The 20528-nt window shown below is 41.9% G+C and overlaps 1 protein-coding gene across 4 annotated transcripts in view; it reads left to right on the top strand.

Moving 5' to 3' along the window:
- Nucleotides 1-6637: 6637 nt before the first annotated feature.
- MAML2 (mastermind like transcriptional coactivator 2) overlaps nt 6638-20528 on the top strand; it is a gene marked incomplete at both ends in the record, with an annotated part of 371839 nt that continues 357948 nt past the window's right edge. For all 4 annotated transcript variants that reach the window (XM_080695108.1, XM_080695111.1, XM_080695110.1 and 1 more), the window contains one exon: nt 6638-7153. In XM_080695108.1, coding sequence (XP_080551234.1) covers nt 6638-7153 — 516 coding nt within the window. The remainder of the gene's footprint in view (nt 7154-20528) is intronic.

The raw sequence follows: 20528 nt of genomic DNA on the forward strand, positions 1-20528 counted from the left end.
GTATTTTTAAGTTATGTACAATACCTTTATTACAGATGACTATCAAGCAAATAAACTATCATGATCTGTCAGTTTAGTAGAAATATATTGTATTTTAAAAATATATTTATATTGACATTTTTATGTATTTATTGTTGGATTCCTGTTCGTGTCTGCTTATTATCCTTTGACATTATTAAATGATCTTCACTATATATTTTTGATTACTATCATCTAAATCAGGGTCACAGAAGAAACCTCAGTGTATCATTCATTTCAATTCCATTGCCTCAGAATCAGACTGCAGCTTAACTCCTCCAAGTGGAGGAGTGCTCTATGCCTTTTCAAATAGTTCCATTACAAATAGATTTTAGGTCTCCAGATCTTTTAATCATTGCATTCAAGAAAAATTTTATGAGATGTATATTCATGCTTTATAATGTTTTCTTTTTTTCTGTTGAATTTAGTCTCAATGTTAATAATTAAGATAATTTTTTTTATTTTTATCCATAACTTTCCCCACATAAGCATATATGTTAAGATCTGAAGATCTCAGAGACAAGTTCAGCCAAAAACACTTTCAAAGCATATTTTGGTGTTTGTATTTTTTGTACATCTAAATATTCCCATAATAAAATGAAACTCTTGCAGAATGAACAAATGGACCTTGTCTGTTTTATATCTTTAGTTCTTAATGGTGGTATCTAGAAGAATCTCTTCTGCTGTGGAACTTTACTTTTTTCTTATCAGAAGTGTTGGCTAAAGTTGGCTTTATCTATTGGGTGATTTATGGCATGGACCTCAATATATATACACATGTAAAACTCTGTACTTTAGTAAGATTTTATGTGGATATTTGGTAATATTTTATGTAATTTATTTCCTGTAATTTTCCTTATTATTATAAACAAGCTGGGTAAAAATAAACCTCAAAAAGTGGTAAGACTGCTGATATCAATGTTTACTGAGGGTAAATTTTTTTCAAGTGTGAAATAGAAATTTTTGTCGCCTATGTATATTCTTGTTTACCTTTTTCTGGAACATGGAGAAATGATCTTTAAATCAATTCCAAAGAATAAAAATGAATCCATGGTTAAAAGGTTAAGATAAAGGGACAACCCCAAAAGAATCAGGCAAAGTTAAAGAACTGACAGTCATGATGGGAGGGCTAAGGATCACAGGTGATTTGTGGGAAAGAGCAGAGGAAGTGAAAGAGAATAATCTCAGGTATCTCTGATGACCCCGGAAGCGGTACTGCTCACATGTGACACTACAGACAAGCTCAGGATAGCTGAAGAGGGAGGAAATTTCAACTGGAAAGTTTCCAAACTTTATTATTTTAAATACCATGCAGTTGACTTGTAAAATGATGGTACAAATAATTCTGGGGATTTATGATGGTAGTTGATCCAGTTTCTAGGTTAGGTGCATTGTTGGTTTGAGGCACTCTTCCAATAAGAAGAGATGATTGTTGATTATAAGATGTTGAGAGGTCGTTTTTCAAGGGTATTGAGACTTGGCATACTGCTTTAGTGGATGCCTGGAGGATACAAGAGGCTTTTAGTAGCACCAGAAGAATGACAAAGAGGTCATTGACAAATGGGAATTAGTATGAGTTAGAGGAACAAATCAAGTAGTTTATAAGAAAAAAGAGCTAGGTGTGGTTGTGCACACTTGTAATACCAGTACTTGGGAGGCTGAGACAGGATCTCAGGTTCTCGGCTAGCCTCAGGTACTTAGGCCTTTTGAAGCTCAGTAAGACACTGTTTCAAAATAAAAGAATAAAATAAAATAGGGCTGGGGGTGTAGCTCAGAGGTAAAATGCCCCTGAGTTCAATCTCTAGTTCCAAAAAAAAGGAAATATAAATATCATAATAGAGTTAATTTTAATGGTATCATAACATAATATATTATTACCATCAATATAATTGATTCCATTATAGTACTAAAAATAGTTTGTCAGCTTATAAATCTCACATAACTAATTTTTTAAAATCTGAGCATCTATCACTATAGTATTAATTTAATGTTAGGTAGCTATGGATAATAGAGATGTTGAGGAAGATGGAAATAAGTAAAAGAGAATAAACACTTGAAATAATCCATAGGGCTACACAGGAAATTTAGGGTTATGAAAAGGAAATAAGACAGGAAAAATGAGGGGGGAAGTTTATTTTATAGGCAACTGGATATAACTGGCCATATTTCCTAACTCCTGGGCTTACCCACCAGGTGAGTAGTTGTATCCACTCCTCATTCCTTGCAGGTATGGGAGGGCTTGGTGGAACTCCACAGTGTTGACTGAGGGATAGTTGCAGTCCTTGAACTACTTTGGGGTAGTTTGACTTCCCTTTAATTATTTTCACACTTAATTGGAAGGCAATATAGTGGTTAAAAGAGCATAGGTTTGCAGTCGATCTTGAGTTGGAATCCTGGTTTGCTACTTTCTAGGTATGTGAACTGGAGTGAGTAGTTATTATAAGACTCAATTTTCTCATAAATAAGGTTAATAATGCCTATTTCTCCAGATTGTACAGTAAGGGAGCTCATATATGTGAGGTGCTGGGCCCAAAACAATGATTTTTAAAAATAATAATAAAGAATGATAAATAATGTGAATGTAAATGAGGATGGTAATGCTAATAATGTCAACCTGAGTACACCACAACTTAGTGAGACTCTTTTAAAAATTTAAAAGGTGCCTGGGGATGTAGCTGGGTGGTAGAACACTGCTCTATTCAATCCCCAGTGCCAAAAGTAATAATACCTATTTGAAATTAAATGACTGGGCTATATAAGTGTAAATGTATGAAACACTTCAAAGAAGTATCTCAAAACACTGGAATATAGTATGAAAAATCTATTAAATTCCTGCTCTCTAAGCTTTTAAGACATGCCCATGTCTAGCAGAGAAATCAAGGTTTATTATACAATGTACATATTTTAAAGCATCACATAATACTCCATTAATATGTATGATTTTTATGTGTCATTTATGTTATTTTATATAAATTGCCAATTTATCATTTATATCATTAGGAATAGCTGATTTGACTAAGACTGACTCCATATTATTAAAGCATATTATTGCAAGGCTTTCCCATGAATTGTAAGTTTTATTAGGTATTATTGCTACATATGAAACACTTACAGAAGACAATGTCTAATGAACATAGCCTTTTAAAAAGCACACAATCTGGGTGTGGCGATGTATGCCTATAAACCCAGTACTTGGGAAGCTGGGAGGCAGAGACAGGAGCATCACAGATTGAATATCAGCCTCAGCAATTTAGCAAGACCCTGTTTCAAAATCAGAAGTAAAAAAAGGGCTGGAGGTGTCATTCTGAGGTAGAACACCCCTGAGTTCAACCCCTACTGCCCCCCAAAAATCACTTAAAATTACCAAAACACCTTCACTTTTTAATGACACTTTATGGAAGTTCTCCATTCAAACTTTGCTAATCTAACAAAAACCTATCTCTGCATTTCTTCACAGGAACAGTGAGAAAATTAGCCTTGAGTAGGGCAGATAGAAGTATGTGCTAATGGAAAGTTATATGGGCTGTGTACCTCTAATCCAGAAATATGAAATCTGAAATGTTCTAAAATCTGAAATTTTTGATTACCTACATGGCAGATCTTGGATTTTCAGATGAGTGATGTTGAGTTGGTAAAGTCTATAGAAATATGCTGAAATCTGAAAAACTCATAAAACTCAAAACTAAAACACATTTTGGATAAGTGACATTCAAACTGTTCTCTCTGTGCATATTTGTCTCCCATTTTTAACCTAATATTTCAGGATGTGTGAAAATAAAATGGACTAGCGTAGGCCAGCCTTTGGGAAACTAAGCTCCGAATAGTCTTGAAATGTTGCATTCATTTTGTCCCTCATTTCTATCCATAGCTCAGTTTGAAGCTGGATCATGTTACCAAAATGCCAGAGTTGTTTTAAATTAATGAAGTTCTCTGGCTTCAGGCCTCAAACCCAAGTGACTCCCAAATTAGGACACCCAAATTATTTTTGGTTTTGACTTCCAGTATTGCACACAACATAATTTATTCTCCATAATTGATAGACAAGCAGAATCCACTATAAAATATCCATTAACTTTAAAGATCATTTAAAGATAGGCTCCTCTAAAGATGAGGGGACAGTATTCTTTGTAAAAGATGTATTTAGTCTGTGCTACAAAACTTCTTGAAACTCATTTATTACATATTTATTTTCTTCAATGTGTAAACCAGGTAGCTATAGCTAACTCACACTTTGTATTGCATTGGTCATAGATAATCTTGGGTTTTGTTGGGGTTTCACTTTGCTTTTGCTGTGGTACAGGGAGTGAACTCAGGACCTTGCACATACTAGGCAAGCACCATTCTACTGAGCTACATTCCCAACCTGAAACCTTGACTATTTTTTTTTTTTTCTTTCTGGTACTGGGGATTGAACCCAGAGGAATTCTACCTCTGAGCTACACACACCCCGCCCAGCTTGCTATCTTTCTTTCTTTCTTTCTTTCTTTCTTTCTTTCTTTCTTTCTTTCTTTCTTTCTTTCTTTCTTTCTAATTTGAAACAGAGCCTCACCTAATTACTGAGGGCCTAGCTAAGTTGCTGAGGCTGTCCTGGTACCTGAGAGCCTCCTGTCTCAGTCTCCCAAGTACTAAGATTACAAACAGGTACGTGCCACTGCACTGAGCTGCAATTTTGAATTTTTAAAGAAAAACCTTTCTTCTAGAATTAGTATTGGTCATTTCATCAGCCTGGTAAAATACCTTATTTATCCCAGATGATTTGATTATGACCACCCAAACTGACCACCCAGAGACACACAGGCAGGCAGGCAGATATCACACCTGCCCGGCCTCTAGGAAATAACGATTTCCCCTCCTCCCCACACCCCTCCCAACACCCATTCACCAACTTCCTCACTAATAAGTATTTCCTCAGTGCTCACCCAGCGCTCGCTGGGTGCTCAGTGGTGTCATTTACAACATATTGAAAGATGAACATGATATCCTCCGAGGGGGCGTAATGTAGGTCTGAAAGGGAAAATACATTCCCTGGCTGGGAATTTCTTCAGCGCTGAGAGCTGGTGAAATGGCTGTGTAGAGACTGGGGAATTTCCCCCATCTCCCCCGCAGAACCAAGGCGGAGGCTGAGCCGAGCGAGGGCTGCTGAGATGCGCAGGCTTCGGGATTTACCTCTTCAGCCACTGGGAGGCCCTCTGCCTTCCCCTTTCCCCGCGCCCGGCGGCCGCGCACTGGAGCAGTGGCACCAGCCTTCCACCAGGGAGCCTCGGCGCTCCCCGCCGCCCCCCGCCCGCCCGCCCGCAGCTCGCAGGCTTCTCTTTCTCCCTCTCTGTCTCACTCTCTCTCTTTCTCTCCCTCTCCTATCGGAGCACAATGAAAGCCTGTGTATCGCCAGTGCATCGCCGCGACTTCGGGCGGGAGCCAGTGTCAGCAAGCGGCTAACAACAGAGGAGAAAGAGAAAGGAAAATACAAGCTACTTTCTCCTTCTTCTTTTTCTTCCCATCTATAAAGCGGAGCAATACAAGAGATAGAACCGCATTGCTTATTGCGAGTCCAGACCCTCAGACCCACTGGCCGGGTTTGGAATGTACAGAAGTGGACAGAAAAGTGGCTGGACATGACTCGGTGCAAATTGCTGGAAGTTTGTAAGTTGGACCATCGTTTGTAAATTACTCTCGGAAGAGTTTGTCTCTCTTGATACTGTATTAGAATAGAGCCGGGGGTGAGGAATAGAAACGTAAGCGGGAAAGAAAAAAAAAAATGTGTTGAAGGATCTCGCTCAGTGGCTAGCCACTTCAGATTGCTTTCATTTAAGGCTAGGAAACCTTAGAGGGACTGAGAATTGTGCCGGTGATTGGATTAGCTGAATGGTCCCGAAGTCCAATTACTGACATTGTTAAAGATTGAAAAGCTGTCTCCTTTGGGGAGAAGACGACACCCCACAGTACCCCAAGGAGAAGAAAACACCCGGAGCAAAGGGAAAGAGGAAAAATCAAAAGCCAAAAGACAGTCGCCCTTGATATTTGCACATTTTGAACATTGATTTCAAAAACGTTCTGAAACAGCACTGTGTGTGTTTTTTTTTAACCTGAGAAAAAGTAAAGGTTGCGGGTTCCTTAGACCAGAATGTGTTTCTCTGCAGATCCGTCCCTATAATTTCCTGAAAGAACTAGGTGAGGGGAAGTCCAGCTCACTATTAATACCTCTCTCAATTTCTTCTGCTGTGTGTGTCTGTTTCTTGCTTGACAATCCCTAAATTCTTGAACTAACCCCAGATCCTGTGTTTACAAAGTACCTAGTGGCTCATGTCAGCCTGTTAGGGGGAAAAAAACACATCAACTCTGTCCAACTTCTCCAGAGCTGTCAAATGCAATTAGAGTAAGTTGATCAGGGTTTGTTTCCAACTTATCCTCTCCAATTGGTTTCTACTCTTTCTCTCCACCCTCTTTTTACTAACTCCCCTCCCCCACACCTTCTCACTGCCCCCCCACCCTCTGAAGACCTCTATTCATGTGGCCCTGAACACTGAGCTCACATTGTCAAAAACAGATTTGCCTGCAATAGCCAGCAGTAGCCTCTTTCCACCTCTTCGTCCCAGAGGCAGCAATCATTGTGTCCAGTAAGATGGGGGACACAGCGCCCCCGCAGGCCCCCGCAGGAGGGCTAGGGGGGGCCTCTGGGGCGGGGCTCCTTGGAGGGGGCTCAGTCACCCCGAGAGTGCACAGTGCGATCGTGGAGCGCCTGCGGGCGCGGATTGCTGTCTGCCGCCAACACCACCTGAGCTGTGAAGGACGCTATGAACGTGGTAGGGCTGAGAGCTCAGACCGGGAAAGGGAGAACACCTTGCAGCTCCTGAGCCTTGTACAGCATGGCCAGGGGGCAAGGAAGGCTGGCAAACACACCAAGGCCAACTCCACTGCTGCCACCACCAGCGCAGCCCCGCCACCACCCCCAGCGGCCCCTCCCACGGCCTCCCAAGCAGCAGCAACAGCAGCCCCGCCGCCCCCACCAGACTATCACCATCACCACCAGCAACATCTGCTGAACAGTAGCAATAATGGTGGCGGCGGTGGGATAAATGGAGAGCAGCAGCCACCAGCCTCGACCCCGGGGGACCAGAGGAACTCAGCCCTGATTGCGGTAAGGCGCCTGGTTTTCTCATGATTCTGCCTGTGGTCATGTGGCCTTTTGTGAAGGTAGAGGTCGCCTTGACCTGATGGAGAGTGGATGGCAATGAAAAAGGCCAAGATGTCACCGATGACCTCAGAGGCCACTGGTGTGCTGTTTGTGTGGTTTTGGATAGAGTGTTACTCATCAAATTCCACCTGTGCTCATGAATGGGTTTTTCCACCACCTGTAGAGTATTTCTGAACTGATAAGAGTTTTCCAAAAAATCTCTGGGACCCCCACAGCTTGTAAAAGAAGAAAGAGGCTACAGATGAGGTAGGCCTTGTCTCAAGGCCCCTCATGCTTTGGCTAGCCCACACTGATTAGGCCCAACATGCCATTCCTCAGCCTGAAGCATTATCAGCTTGACTGACCTTTATCAAAGCCTTTGCCTTCTTGCCCCATTTCCCCTCCCACCTTGGAAGTGACCCTTCTCCTGGGCTAAAAGGATATTAAATGACAGTCCTGTAAATCAAAGCAAGTTCCCTGAGTGTACCCTCAATCTGGAAAAAAAAAAATGGGGGGAAATATTCTACAGAAAGTCTAGTGAAGGGATGCGCAAGAGAAACCTTCTCTCTCGTTTCCTGTGGGCTCCCTTCCCCCGTCTAGCTTCTTTTCACCATGCTCTAGTCAAGGAGTGCTAACTTGGAGCACTCAGGGAATGGACCTACCAAGGGCTGTTTACACAGATGACATCCTAGGAAGCATCTCCTGGTGGTTGCAAATCAAATCCCAAAGTTCTGATTAAGTTCCTGACTGGAAGTGCTTTCTGAGAGGCCCAGAGGCACCCCACCCGAAGGGAGTGTCCCTTGAGTCATTGGTTTGTGGTATAGGTGACACTGCCTGCTGTGTGCTGGCTTCCCCTGACACGGCTGGGCCAGTGGCCTTTGGATAGAAGGTGGAACCTTGTCCCGAAGACTTCCCTCTCTTGAGTTTCGTGGGGTCCCTGAAGTTCTGTGTCTGCTCCTGGCACTGCTGTTTCCAAGACCAGCCCTGATGGAAAGCAGAAACAGGAAATGGTCATGTAGGCCCCAAAGTACTCAGAAAGCCCAAAGGACAATACTTTGTCAAACTCCTCCTCTCAAGAAACCTGAAAATAAGCTCTAGGGAGAAGGCTCAGCCTGGCCTTCTTCTTTTTTTCCCTGGTTCCCCCACATCCTTTCCTTAGGTCTGCGATGGTTGGAACTCTCTGGATGCTCTAGGAGTCAGAATGGCGTTCTCCTCCCACACCACACACACCTTTTGCTTGGGATACCTAGAACTTCGATTCCTTGACATCAGCTCCAGATGAAAAGTAACTGCTAGCAGTTCAACAGCCTAGTGTGTACTGTTTTATTTTTGGTTGCAGCTCGCCTGCGGGGTATACCGGAGGCCTAATTTCCTTTCTCTGCCACCTGCTCCATTGCCACTTCTCCCTGGAATTCCTTAGCAGAGCAGTGGCGGGGTTTTTTTGTTTGTTTGTTTTTTGTTTTTGTTTTTTTTTGTGTGTGTGCGTGTGTGTGAAAGGAAAGATGCTAGTGAAGGAGGAGAGTAAAGAACTGCTCGAATGAAGAGAAGAATGAGGTTTGTATGTATGTGTGTGTCACCAGCATTTGCAGCCAAAAGTAACTAAATGCCTTGATTGTCCCCAGTAAATTTATAATCTGTCTGCAAGTCTCCCTATAATACAGCTTTGTGTGCTTCGGCGTCTCCTGGTAAGTGTTTCTGGGATGATACTGAGAGTGAGGCACCCAGCCCAGCCCTGAGTGGGGAAAGCTGATCTCTGCCCTGGGTGCCAAGCCTGGAGGGGCCAGGAAGGAGCCACAGTGGGGGCTTTTCTGTGGCCTTCATGTCCCAGCCTCTGTATGAAGCTGACATGGACCTTTTTGGGGGGGTTTCTGTTTTTGTCCACCATAGAAGTAAGATGAAACTATCTCTTTTTCTCCAGTGTTTTGGGATGCAAAGTGAAACCAACTAGAGTGGTTATTATAACTTTACAATAGCCGATCCCTGCTGGCAGGGGAGTGAGGAAGCAGTATCTGGCCTTTTTCCACTGAAGGCTTACGGCTGCAGAAGCCAGAGAGGTGTTTGTTCTGCCACCCCTGTTCTCATAGGGAATCTCTCTTCTCTTCTACCCACCTTAAAACACTCCCTTGGAAGAACTCCCCTTCTGAGCGGAGTATAGTGATGCCATGAAGAGGTTTGATGTTGTCAGGAAGAACAAGGACAGGTTCTTTCTCATGTTCTTTGTTGAAAATGTGTGGCATTGCACCACCCTGCTTCTGGTTATTGGAAATTCCCTCTCCGTTTTAGCTTCTAAATTTGGTGCTTTGTTACTTGGCCTGGTACTCAGGGATAGTGATGCAAGTGTTGTATTAACCTGATAACATTGTGTCCGAAGGAAAGCCTGGACATTTGGGAGTGATTCGCCAAGCCCATTACACCGGCAGCTCTCACCACTTCACTCCCAATCCTCTTCTTATTTATTTATTATTTTAGAGATACTGTTAATTTAAAAGGGCCTTTGCTTCAAATGAGGGTCAGAATTTTTTCTTAATTTTATTGCTACTGTTCTCATAACCAGATTTATGCGGTCTGAACGTGTTGAATGTATTGTTTTAATAGTTCATTTGTATGCTATAAGTGGCCATAAATGTCCTTTGGAGAAAGGGAGAGAATATTGATCATCTAAAATCAAATATGGGCTGCATCCTCAGATAAAAGCCCTGCATCCCACATGCCTTCTGGTACAATGCCTGGCATAGAGCGGGCAGTACTTGCCGAATGGAGGTGAAAGGACAACTTCTGCTGGGTGGGATAGGATTGACTTTGAGGGGTGTTCTCTAGCAAAGAATATGTGATGTCTGAATCCTTTCAATAGCCCAAGTTTCAAGAACAATGCAAGAATAACCTCTAAGCCAGTTCTAATTCTGTCCACATTGAGAGCCTAATTCTGCAGCCCTTACTCAGCCAGTTTCTTCATTTAGCTCAAGTGCAAGTTTAGGGAAAGCTCCGCTGCTGCAGAGATTGCAGGAATCAGGCCTTTTGGAGGGCAGGGATTGTAAGGCTCTGAGTAGATCTGCATTTCTAACCACTTGGAGCAGGCTTTAGGCACTAAATCATATTCCAGTACAGTGTGTTTGAATCTTTGAATGAACTGTAAAACTGAATAATTGCTGGTCCATGGAGCAGTAAGGTTAGAGCTTCCATGGGACATTATTAATCTTTCCCTTTTGCCTGAGACAAGGTTTTTTTCTATTGCATAGATTATGTTGCTAGGATGACTCGATAAGTGGTTCCAAGTCATCCTTGGCTTCAGAGATTATCTTTTTCTCTAATGTGGTGTGGGAGAAAGAAAGCAGATCAGACAAGGAGCCTATATCTCTTGGTTTTGTCTCTGCTTGATCACTAGCCAGTTGGGTGACTGAGGAGAAGTCACATAACAGTCATCTTTTAAGCAGAGAGAACCATAATATTGTCCTCGCTTGTTGAGAGAAGCAAATAAACATGTGTTTTCAAACAGGCTTTGGAAAAATTAAAGGACTGCAAAAGTGCCAAGCATCATTACTCACAGTGCTGATGATAAACTACTAAACAATGAATAACAATACCAGTTTTTCCAGGGATTAAAGTGTACTAAGCTTGCAGTAGTTTGCTTTAAATGGCGAAATAGCTTTTATTATAGAGGGATTGGTATTTCAAATGTAGTGCTGTCAAGATAAGACTAAGATATCAGTGTACTTAAGCGTTTCCAAAGTCCCAGGAAATCCTACTTATAATATGAGATGCTGTGAAAGTTTGGGGAGTCTTTAATGCATGTCCTTTAAGGACTTCTGCACGAACCTGAGAAGCTTTGGAAAGGTGTGGTCTCCAGAGCAGATAAAACTTTAAGATATTGGAAAAAAAGTCATTTACACAAATGGCATGGGAAAGTTAAATATTTTGTCAACAATAGTCTAAAATGTTAATTGTTAGCTTAAGAAAGTCAAACAAGTTAAATCCTTGCCAGAGTTCCCTGGTTATTTTTAACTGATAATAATCAAGTTTCCAATTGACAGCTCAAAATTTGAGAGCTGCAAGTGTGGCAGGGAAGATCTGGGTGTCTGTGGCTGTCTGCATGATAAATGTCCTCCCCAGGACAATGATAGGAGTGTTTACATTATTTATATATGCAGCCATCATTTCCTTAAGAACTGACCTATTTCTGTTCTGTCTTCCAGAACAAAGTAATAAAGGGAGTGTTCTTATCTATGCAGGACCTAATCACTTCTTTCAAGTATATATCAGATCTAGCAGAGGCAAGGGGTTCAAGTGGAGAGAGAAGTAGGCACCATATTTTGTCAAAAGTTGACAGAAAGCTTGCCTGGACAGCAAGTTGATGTTGTCATGTAAACCAAGATGCCCTGCTTGTATAGGTCAGTATTTGCTTACAAAATGCATCTTTGAAGTAATGTCTTTGCTAAGGATGTACAAGGAAGTTTTCTAAGTCTTAAATTTTTAATGTCTTATGGCTTCCCTATGCCTATAATCATTTTCAAGTACTAAGATGTTTAAATATAGGCTTTCAAGTGTTCTTAGACATAGCAATTAAATCTGACTAAAAGAATGGCCATGATCAGCCATTGTTATTATTGTTTGTGTTTGTTCCTAACACTGTTATTTAATCTCAAAAACCTAGAATGAAATCTTAAAAAAAATTTCAGTTTTTGCTATACATGGCAGATAAAACTTTCTGAGTAGATTCTCCCACTTCCCCGCCCTTTAACACAGTCCCTCAAATGCATTCACATTCACAGGCAGAAACATGCTTAGTGAAAACAGCTCTAAATGATTTCTTCTGCCTTTTCACGCTAATTCTCTGCACACTCCAGTAGGTTCTGTGAGGAAATGGGGGTTGTCGAATGTAGCTAAAGACATACATAGTCCCTGCTTATTTAGTCCAATGGAGAAATCAAAACTACCTTAATGAAAGAGCAAAAGTGCTAACTAGGTAGAATGGACCAAACTGATAGAGAAAAGCAGAGGAAGAGAGGAACAAATGTTTACCGAGCTCTAGAATGCAGTGTGTTCTTAGTACACATTTTTGTCATGCCCGCAAAAACCAGATAAGTAGACAACATGTGTCCCATTTTAAAGACACTGAGGTTTAATGATAAACATAGATTTTATAGGCAGGTCCGTGTCCCATCCCTACTCCATAGCTTTCACTGCGTGAGTTTGAGCAGATGATTTTCTTTTATGTTTTTGGCATCAGCATCTCCATCTGTAAAGTAAAGCTAATACTATTTAACAAAGCAACACAGCATTTGACACTTGGTAGGTGCACAAGAGTATTGTTAGTAGTTGGGAAGACGGAAATTCAAATCCAGGTAAGGCAAAGCTTTTTGAAGAATGTGGAATACTTCAACAACAGGGCCTGGAAGGAGACAGAGAGTGCTAAAGGTGGGATGGGGGTGCAGATTGCAAGTGAGCGTGGACCCTGAGTGTATGGAGGACAGAGAGCTGAGTAGGACTGGCACTGTGGTTGGATGTGAGCAGCAAGGAGGACAGGCAAGGTTGACCCGTACCCTGGAGAGTCTGGGGAGTCTGGCCAGAGCAAAATCAGAAGCTCTGGTAAATAGTGGAGCAATGAAGGCTCAGAGGAGTCAGCAGCTATGAAGCAATAATAATCCTTCATATCCTTGAAGACAAGTATTACATTTCCCCTCCAGCAGCCTCTTCTCAGCGCGCATTGCCTATGTGTTCTGTACTACCTATCTTCAGGTCCCTTGGGCTGCTTAATGCCTTGCTATTTACACATGTATCCCATTCATGGTGAATTATATACAGCACGACATGGCCTTTGGCACTGAAAGGAGCTGGTTTTAAAAGCATACTAGAGAGACACAGAAGAGGAAAATCAAAGAAGCAGCACCAGCGCTTGCTCCCTCTTGTTTAGGCTCCCTAGGCCTTCCAGTGCAAACAAGAAATGCCTAACTGATAAAGTGTGTTCTCTGTTGTGTAAACTGATATTCCTAGGCAGGGAGTTTGCTTGTATGCCAACTTGGAAATCGACTTTTCATTAAAACGAAACCATGAGCAAAAATGTATGAGAAACTGCGATTCCAGATGGACTTTGAGATTTACTTATTTCTTGCTTTTTACTACTGGTGTGTTACAAATCTTCCCCTTGCCCTAAGGTTTACTTAGATATTGAATAGGACTCAAGTGGGAGTCACATCTCCCCACTTGGTCTTTGTTTCCTAGGCACACAGAAGAGAGCCTCTGGCATAGATGCAAAGAAGACAAGCTAACAACTCTTTCCTTCTGGTTCGTGGCAGGATGCTAGGACATTGCCTATTGCTAATGGGCTGTCTACCAACTTCGACCTTTTCCTACACACACCTAAGGGAGAGATGAGAGAATGTGAGTGTTTCCACTTCCCAATAAAGGGTATAAAAAGAGAAGTGTGAGTATTCTCCACAGGCCTGAGAAAAGCCGGAGTGTCAGGCCCTATGACAGCCATGTTACTGAAGGAGTAGCTATGGACATGGCCCAGTAACAATATTGACACACACCATATTTCTCCATGAATCTCAGTGGTTTTAGCCAACGTTTTGGAATTTCACATCAAGATTTTGGGCAAGAGTGCTTTTTAGAAGTTAGAAAAACTATTCATTAATTGGATAAATAATTATTGTACAGTTATCTACAGCTTGTACTATTCTGAGAATACATTAATAAGCAATTTGTGTTCTTAGAATTTATAGTCTAACCAGGTGTGGTGGTGCAATCCTATAATCCCAGTTCTTGGGAGGCTGAGACAAGAGGGTTGCAGATTAAAGACAGCCTCAGCAACTTAGCAAGACCCTGTATCCAAATAAAAAATAAGGTAGGGTTGGGATTATAGCTTGGAAGCAGAATGCTCTTGGGTTCAATCCCCAGCACCAGGGGAAAAAAAATGTTGTTTAAAAGGGGTGTGGATGGAGTTGTAAGTAAAAGTGTTAAAGTTGGTTTGTAGAGGAGGAGAGGCAGTGGATTAGTAAAGAAGAAGCAGGGATCTGGGGCAAAATGACTGGGATTTAAATAATCACAGCTGTTTAATACTTGGTGACCTCACTGTTAAGTCAGTCATATGCCCTTAGCTCAGTTCCCTCCAGTATAAATGGAATAATTTTAACAGAACTCACTTCTTAGGGTTGTTGATTAAATGAGTCAATTGGTTAGCATCTCACATAGGTTCAATAGATCCCAGCTGTTACTGTTTATGTGAGACAGGACATATTTGAATTAGGAATCTACTTCCCGATGTGCATCAGACATTTCATGGAAGGGCATGGATCTTCTCATTAATATTTACTTTAAAATGGCTAGTGAAGGAACCATATTATCTAATTTTCCCCAATGGTTGAATATGGAGATATTCCCTAGAATAGCTTTACATCTCCCTGGGATGGATTAATAGTGTCTTTCTTGAGAATAGGGCCTGTTAACACTTCTCTTTTCTGGTATTATAGGACTCCCATTCTAGAAATTGACTGAAAATACAGACTGTGTGTGTGTGTGTGTGTGTGTGTGTGTGTGTGTGTGTGTGTTACTGGATTTGGAACCCATGGGCTTTTCTACCTCCAGGCTATACTCCCAGACATATTTTATACTTTATTTGGAAACAGGGTCTCACTACGTTGCTGAGAACCTCACTCAGTAGCTGAGGCTGACTTTGAACCTTTGTGATCCTCCTGTCTCAGCCTCCCAGGCGCTGGGATTACAAGCCTGCGCCCGGCTTAGACTGAGTTCTATTTGCTTACCCAGCAAATGTGGAGAATGGACTTGGGTAAATGAGGAATTGAAACGGTCTATTGGGAGTTTGAAGTCATGACAACTGAAGAGCCCAAGTTCATCACTGTAATTCAATTATTAATTCAAATCAGTGAATAATTTCTTAGTGAATATGCTCATAGTCACAAAGGGTTAGAAGTTTTGTAGATTCAAATGCATGCTTTTGAAAGACAGATCTCTGGCTAAACTGCTACAGCATCAGTTGACTCTCTGCCTCTGCAAGTACACAGGCAGTATGTATTTTCTCTCTTCTCAGTCTTGACAGGAGCGTGTTGAAAATGCTGTGCCTTGATGTGGTTCTTGGCTTGAGACTTTGTCTCTGCTCGGTACCTCCCAAAGTGTGACTTCCCATAAGAAACACAAGGGAGATGTTGCCAGGGCTTCAAAGCAAGTTTAGTGATGATAATTTTTAATCAAAAGCATGATGTTTTAGTGAAGAACTGACAGAATTAGAGTAAGAATAGTCCATCTTCTTTGGTGGATGATGTTTGGGCAAGGCTGGGTTATTGGTGCTTAGAACAACAAAAAAATGTAGTCCACATTTTTGTCATTGTTGTTTACTCCCTACCATTTAAACTTAGATCTCCTCCCTTCCTCCCTTTCCTCACAAGAATAATAATGCCTAGGAAATATGCCATCGAACTCTGTTGGGTTTGTCTTATTTTGTTGTGTCTATTTATTTAGTTCTGTGGGTTGAACCCAGAAGCATTTTATCTCTGAGCAACACCACAGCCCCCTTTAAAATTTATTTTTATGCTTTGAAACACGGTCTTACTATGTTGCTAAGTGTCTCTCTACATTTCTGAGTCTGGCCTTGAACCTGTGATCCTCCTGTCTCAGCCTTCCAAGTACTGGGACTATAGGCATGTACTACCATGCCAAACTTTATTTTGTTTTAAATAGTGTTTTTATTTCCGGAGTCATCCAGCAGGTTCATATATTACTATGGAATTGTTAACATCATCACTTTTAAGATTATTTTGGGTCAGAAGTGTGGCCAAGTTATCTCAGTGGATCTTATTCTGCACACCAATAAACGCTCATCCACATGATGGCAGACACCTTGAATTCCATATTCTACAACGGTTCTTTTTCAGGACTTCTGATGGATTTGCACAGAAAGTTAATTACATGTCTTTAAAAAAATTAGTTAAGACAAAAGTCTGCTGCAATTGCTAATAAGTACCAGAAGTCTATTGGCTATGCAGTATAATCTCTTAAAGTCACGGTAACCAAGGTTCAAAGAAGTGGCTTAATTGAATACAGCATGTGCTGTGCTGTGTGTCTTCAGAATGACGGTTGCCATCCTGAAGTGTAAAACGCTTGTTTCTGGAGGTCTTGGGAGTCTGAGTTGTATGAAAATAAAAACCTTCTCTGGCTAAGCAGCTGAGCAATCAAGATTTTGTTGTTGCCGTTGTTCACCTAAGTGGACAGATACTTGCTAAACCGGCTAAGGCTTGCACATCTGATTGCCACACAGCACCGTGTAATTTCAGACAGCAGAAAAGTATGTGCTGGTTGTATTATCCCATTTGGTTGTTTCACAGAAGTGTTGAAAAAGTGCAAAGTGCAGACATAAGAGTAAACAGGAAAGAGCAGCAGCCCTCCTGACAGAAACAACAGACAGAGGCAATTGCTTCGTGAAGTTTGGGTCCAAGTCCTGTGACCGTTGCACCAAAGAGAGCTTCCTTTTCTCACTTAGATTCTTTGCATGTGGATCTGTTTGCAAGCTCAGTCCCCCAGAGAGAGATTCTGAGCTGTCTTTGTGCTAAATTAAACATTAGTTTTCTCCTTGGGAACCTGATCTCCATAGACTAGGCAACAATATCTTTCTGAGAGAGCTCCCAGCTAAGCATTTCCCTCAGGAAGACACTGGATCAGGAGCCCTTTTGCCTCTGCTGTCTGCTTAGCTGATGTGAGTGTGTGTTGCATGGGAATTGTTTTGTCTAACAGGTCTAGAAACCCTTAGAGCAAGGACTCGTATGTCAGTCGCGAGCATGACGTTGGCTGGATGGGCCATTCTGGCTTAGCACACAATAAATGAAAGTGGTGGGAGCAGCAGCCAGAGCAGGCAGGACTGCAACCACTGCAGGAAGGACTTTCCTTTCTTTGCTGTCTCTCAAGTTCTGCATCCACAGCAGGGAAAGAGAGTGTGTTGCAAAATAGAAGGCGTCTCATTTCTATCGTTCTCTCCATCCTGCCCATCCCCCAGAGGGCCAGTTCAAATTGCTCTAAAAATAGGCCACTATTCTACAATTTATAGAGTTGCAGGAGCCCTTAGAGAGAAACAGACCAAACCTTTTCATAGATGAAGAAATTAGAGCCCATTAAAAAAGAAAAAGCAAATAAAATCCTTCTAAGCTCCCTTAGCAGTAGAGCTAGAACTAGAATCCTCATTTTCTCCTATCTGTTCCAGGTAATATGAAGTTGTCATTTTATTAAGGGATTTTTATAAATCTGTATGTCAAAAAAAAAAAAGAGAATGAATAGCTGGGAGTGGTGGCATACATCTGCACACCAGCAATCCCAGTACTTGGGAGGCTGAAGCAGGAGGATTACAGATTTGAAGTCAGTCTCACCCTTAGCGAGGACCTCAGCAACCTAGCGAGACCCTGTTTCAAACTAAAAGAAAAAATAAAATAGGTCCAAGGTTTTATCTCAAAGGTAGAAAGCCCTTGGGTTCAATCCCCAGTACCAAACACATACAAAAAGAGAAAAATTAGAAATGAATTGGGATTTTAATTTAAATTTTAGTAGTAGAAAGCATGGAGCTTAGCATTTCTGGTAGACTGGCATTGAATTTATCATGATTCCTTTCATGTCACACGCCCCTTTAGAGTCCAGTGTGCCACACTGCCTCTCATTCCATAAGAAAGTCGAAGTCATTTCCTCCTGTGAATCTTAACCTCATGACTTGCTTTCACCAATACTCTGACATAAATGATACTGTGCCACTCTTGAGGACAGCCTTTATGAGCCCCTCCTGGAACACAAACCTGAGGCCCCTGTGTAAGGAGGTGGTCTGGCCAAGTAGAGAACCTAACTGCTTCTCACTGCCCTACTGTCCACGTGGCACTGCCAGCGCTCCAACTCACAGAGCCACACGAGTGAACCTAGGTGAAACCAGCAAACTGCCCAACCAACCTACAAACTCATGAGAAATATCACATCATTGTCTTGAGCCACTAACTTTTGGGGTGGCGTGTAATGCAAAAAAGATTCACTGAATCAGAGCTATAGGACCTTCACATACAAGACGGCTTCACTCTTTACCCTTTACCTGTGTTACCCTGGTGGGTTACTTAACATTTCTTTTGGTGTTGGGGATGAAACCCAGGGGCATTCTACCTCCGCACCACACCACCAGCCCTACTTAATTTTTTTTTTTTGAAACAGTTTAACTAAGTTGAGAATAGCCTCTCTAAGTTGCAGAAGCCAGGCCACAAACCTGCAATCCTCCTGTCTCAGCCTCCTAAGTACTGGGGTGATAAGTGTGCACCAGCACACTCGATTCTACTTAACATCGTTGATCCTCGTTTTCTGCTTTTCAGGATAATAGTAACTATATCGAAAGGTTGTACGGATTTAATGAGATAATACGTGAAAGAGCTTGGCATGTTGTCCACCCCATGGCAGAGCTTAGCAAGCATTAGTTTCTCTGCTTTCTCCTTCACCTCGTCATTGTGCTGTAGTCCATGCTCCCCCTCCCTTTGTCATCTCTCCTTCGCTCCAAGTGCATCAACATTCTCCTAGGCTTCCCCATCTCAGTGTTCCTCTGAACAGTGACTATTTATTTTTCTCTTGGATGATGGCCTGGTGCTATCATTCCTCCTAACTACCAAATTTCCAGCATTCTCGTTCCGCTCCAGGGAACGCATCTGCCTTCGGTAGTCTACCCTTAAAATAGAAAAGGGTTAACCTCATAAAGATGTCACTCCCCATGTACTGTTATGTTGCCCTTGGGAGAGTCAAACAGCATAGCAAATAGATATGGGCAATGTAATTGCATTCGATCTTCTAGGTCACAGAAGACTGTTAGCTAGTACAGTGTACCAGGGAGAAGTAAGCATATCCCATCTTTAAGCGTGCTTCTTCTCAATTGTCACTTGGGGTGTTTATTTATTTTTTGGTAGGAAATTATCTGTCTCTTTTTTTTTTGCCATCTTGTTCTTCACAATACACAAATAAACAATGAAGAAGGAATGCACTGATGCTCGATGTTTTACCTTTTTAGGGTCTGGCTGGCAACTGGGTGTGGAGGTCCTGGTGATGGCTCTGATGCTAACTAGTTGTACAACCTGAGTCTTTTACTTGATTTACTTTCTCCCTTTGAAAACCAATAAGAAGCACTTGGGGGGAGCGGCTGGGATCGCCTCTGAGGCCTCTTTTTATAGGACACACTTTGAGTAGTTCTCTGATGTTTGCTTTTGTTTCTTAAGTTTCAGTCTCTCCTTGAACATATATTTTTTTTGAGGGTCTGGGGATGAAACCCAGGGGTATTTGACCTCCAAGCTACACCCCTGCCCTATTTTTTATTCTTTAGTTTGAAACCGGGTCTCACTGAGTTGGAGAGGGCCTCACTAAGTAGCTGAGGCTGTCAGCGAACCGCGATCCTCTGGGTCTCAGCCTCCCGAATGCTGGGATTACAAGTGTGCGCCACCACACCTGGCTTTGAACATATTTTTTTTTTTTTTTTTTTTTTTTTGCGGGTCTGGGGACGGAACCCAGGGGCATTTGACCTCCGGGCTACACCCCCTGCCCTATTTTTTATTCTTTATTTTGAAACCGGGTCTCACTGAGTTGCAGAGGGCCTCACTAAGTAGCTGAGGCTGTCCGCGAACCGCGATCCTCCAGGTCTCAGCCTCCCGAATGCTGGGATTACAAGCGTGCGCCACCACGCCCGGCTGAACATATTTTTTGAGGGAGAATGGAAAGAAGAAGGAGTAACAAAAGTGGGAATGTTCTTCTCTTGTTGTTGTTGTTATTTTTTTTTTCCTTTAAGGAAATTCTAATTAGGAAGGCCTGAAGTTGTATTGAACACTAGGTCCAGCCATGACGGAATAGCGAGAGCCCAGCCATATTACTTACTTAGCACCTTTCTGAAAGTCAAGAATAAATCACTCCATATCTAACTCTATTAAGGGAGTGGTAAGGGTTCCAGTGTGAGATACTTAGTTGTAGGAGGAGGGTTTGATTCACTAAGTTTATTTTTAGAAGGAGCAATTTTTTTTCTCCCCAAATCCTTCCACTTACATTTCTGTGGGCTAAACTCCCAAGTGAGTACCCTTGTGAAAGAATTACATGAAACACAAAATATAAAATGCAGAGGCAAATATTTCTGTTGAGCTTTCTTGCTCAGGAGTCAACTCGACTAGTGTTTCAGCTACATACATCAGTCTCTCCTGTTTGTCTCTCTCTCACAGACACATAACAATTGAAAAGTGCAGATTGATGGATGGGATTTTAGACATGTCACCGCTTCATTTTTTAAATATGTTTCCGCTTTAAAGGGGAACTATAAAAGAGATTCACTGAGAAATTGGCCTGGGGG

The sequence above is a fragment of the Muscardinus avellanarius genome (genome assembly GCF_963383645.1).
Source record: "Muscardinus avellanarius genome assembly, chromosome: 1".
Classification (NCBI taxonomy): domain Eukaryota; kingdom Metazoa; phylum Chordata; class Mammalia; order Rodentia; family Gliridae; genus Muscardinus; species Muscardinus avellanarius.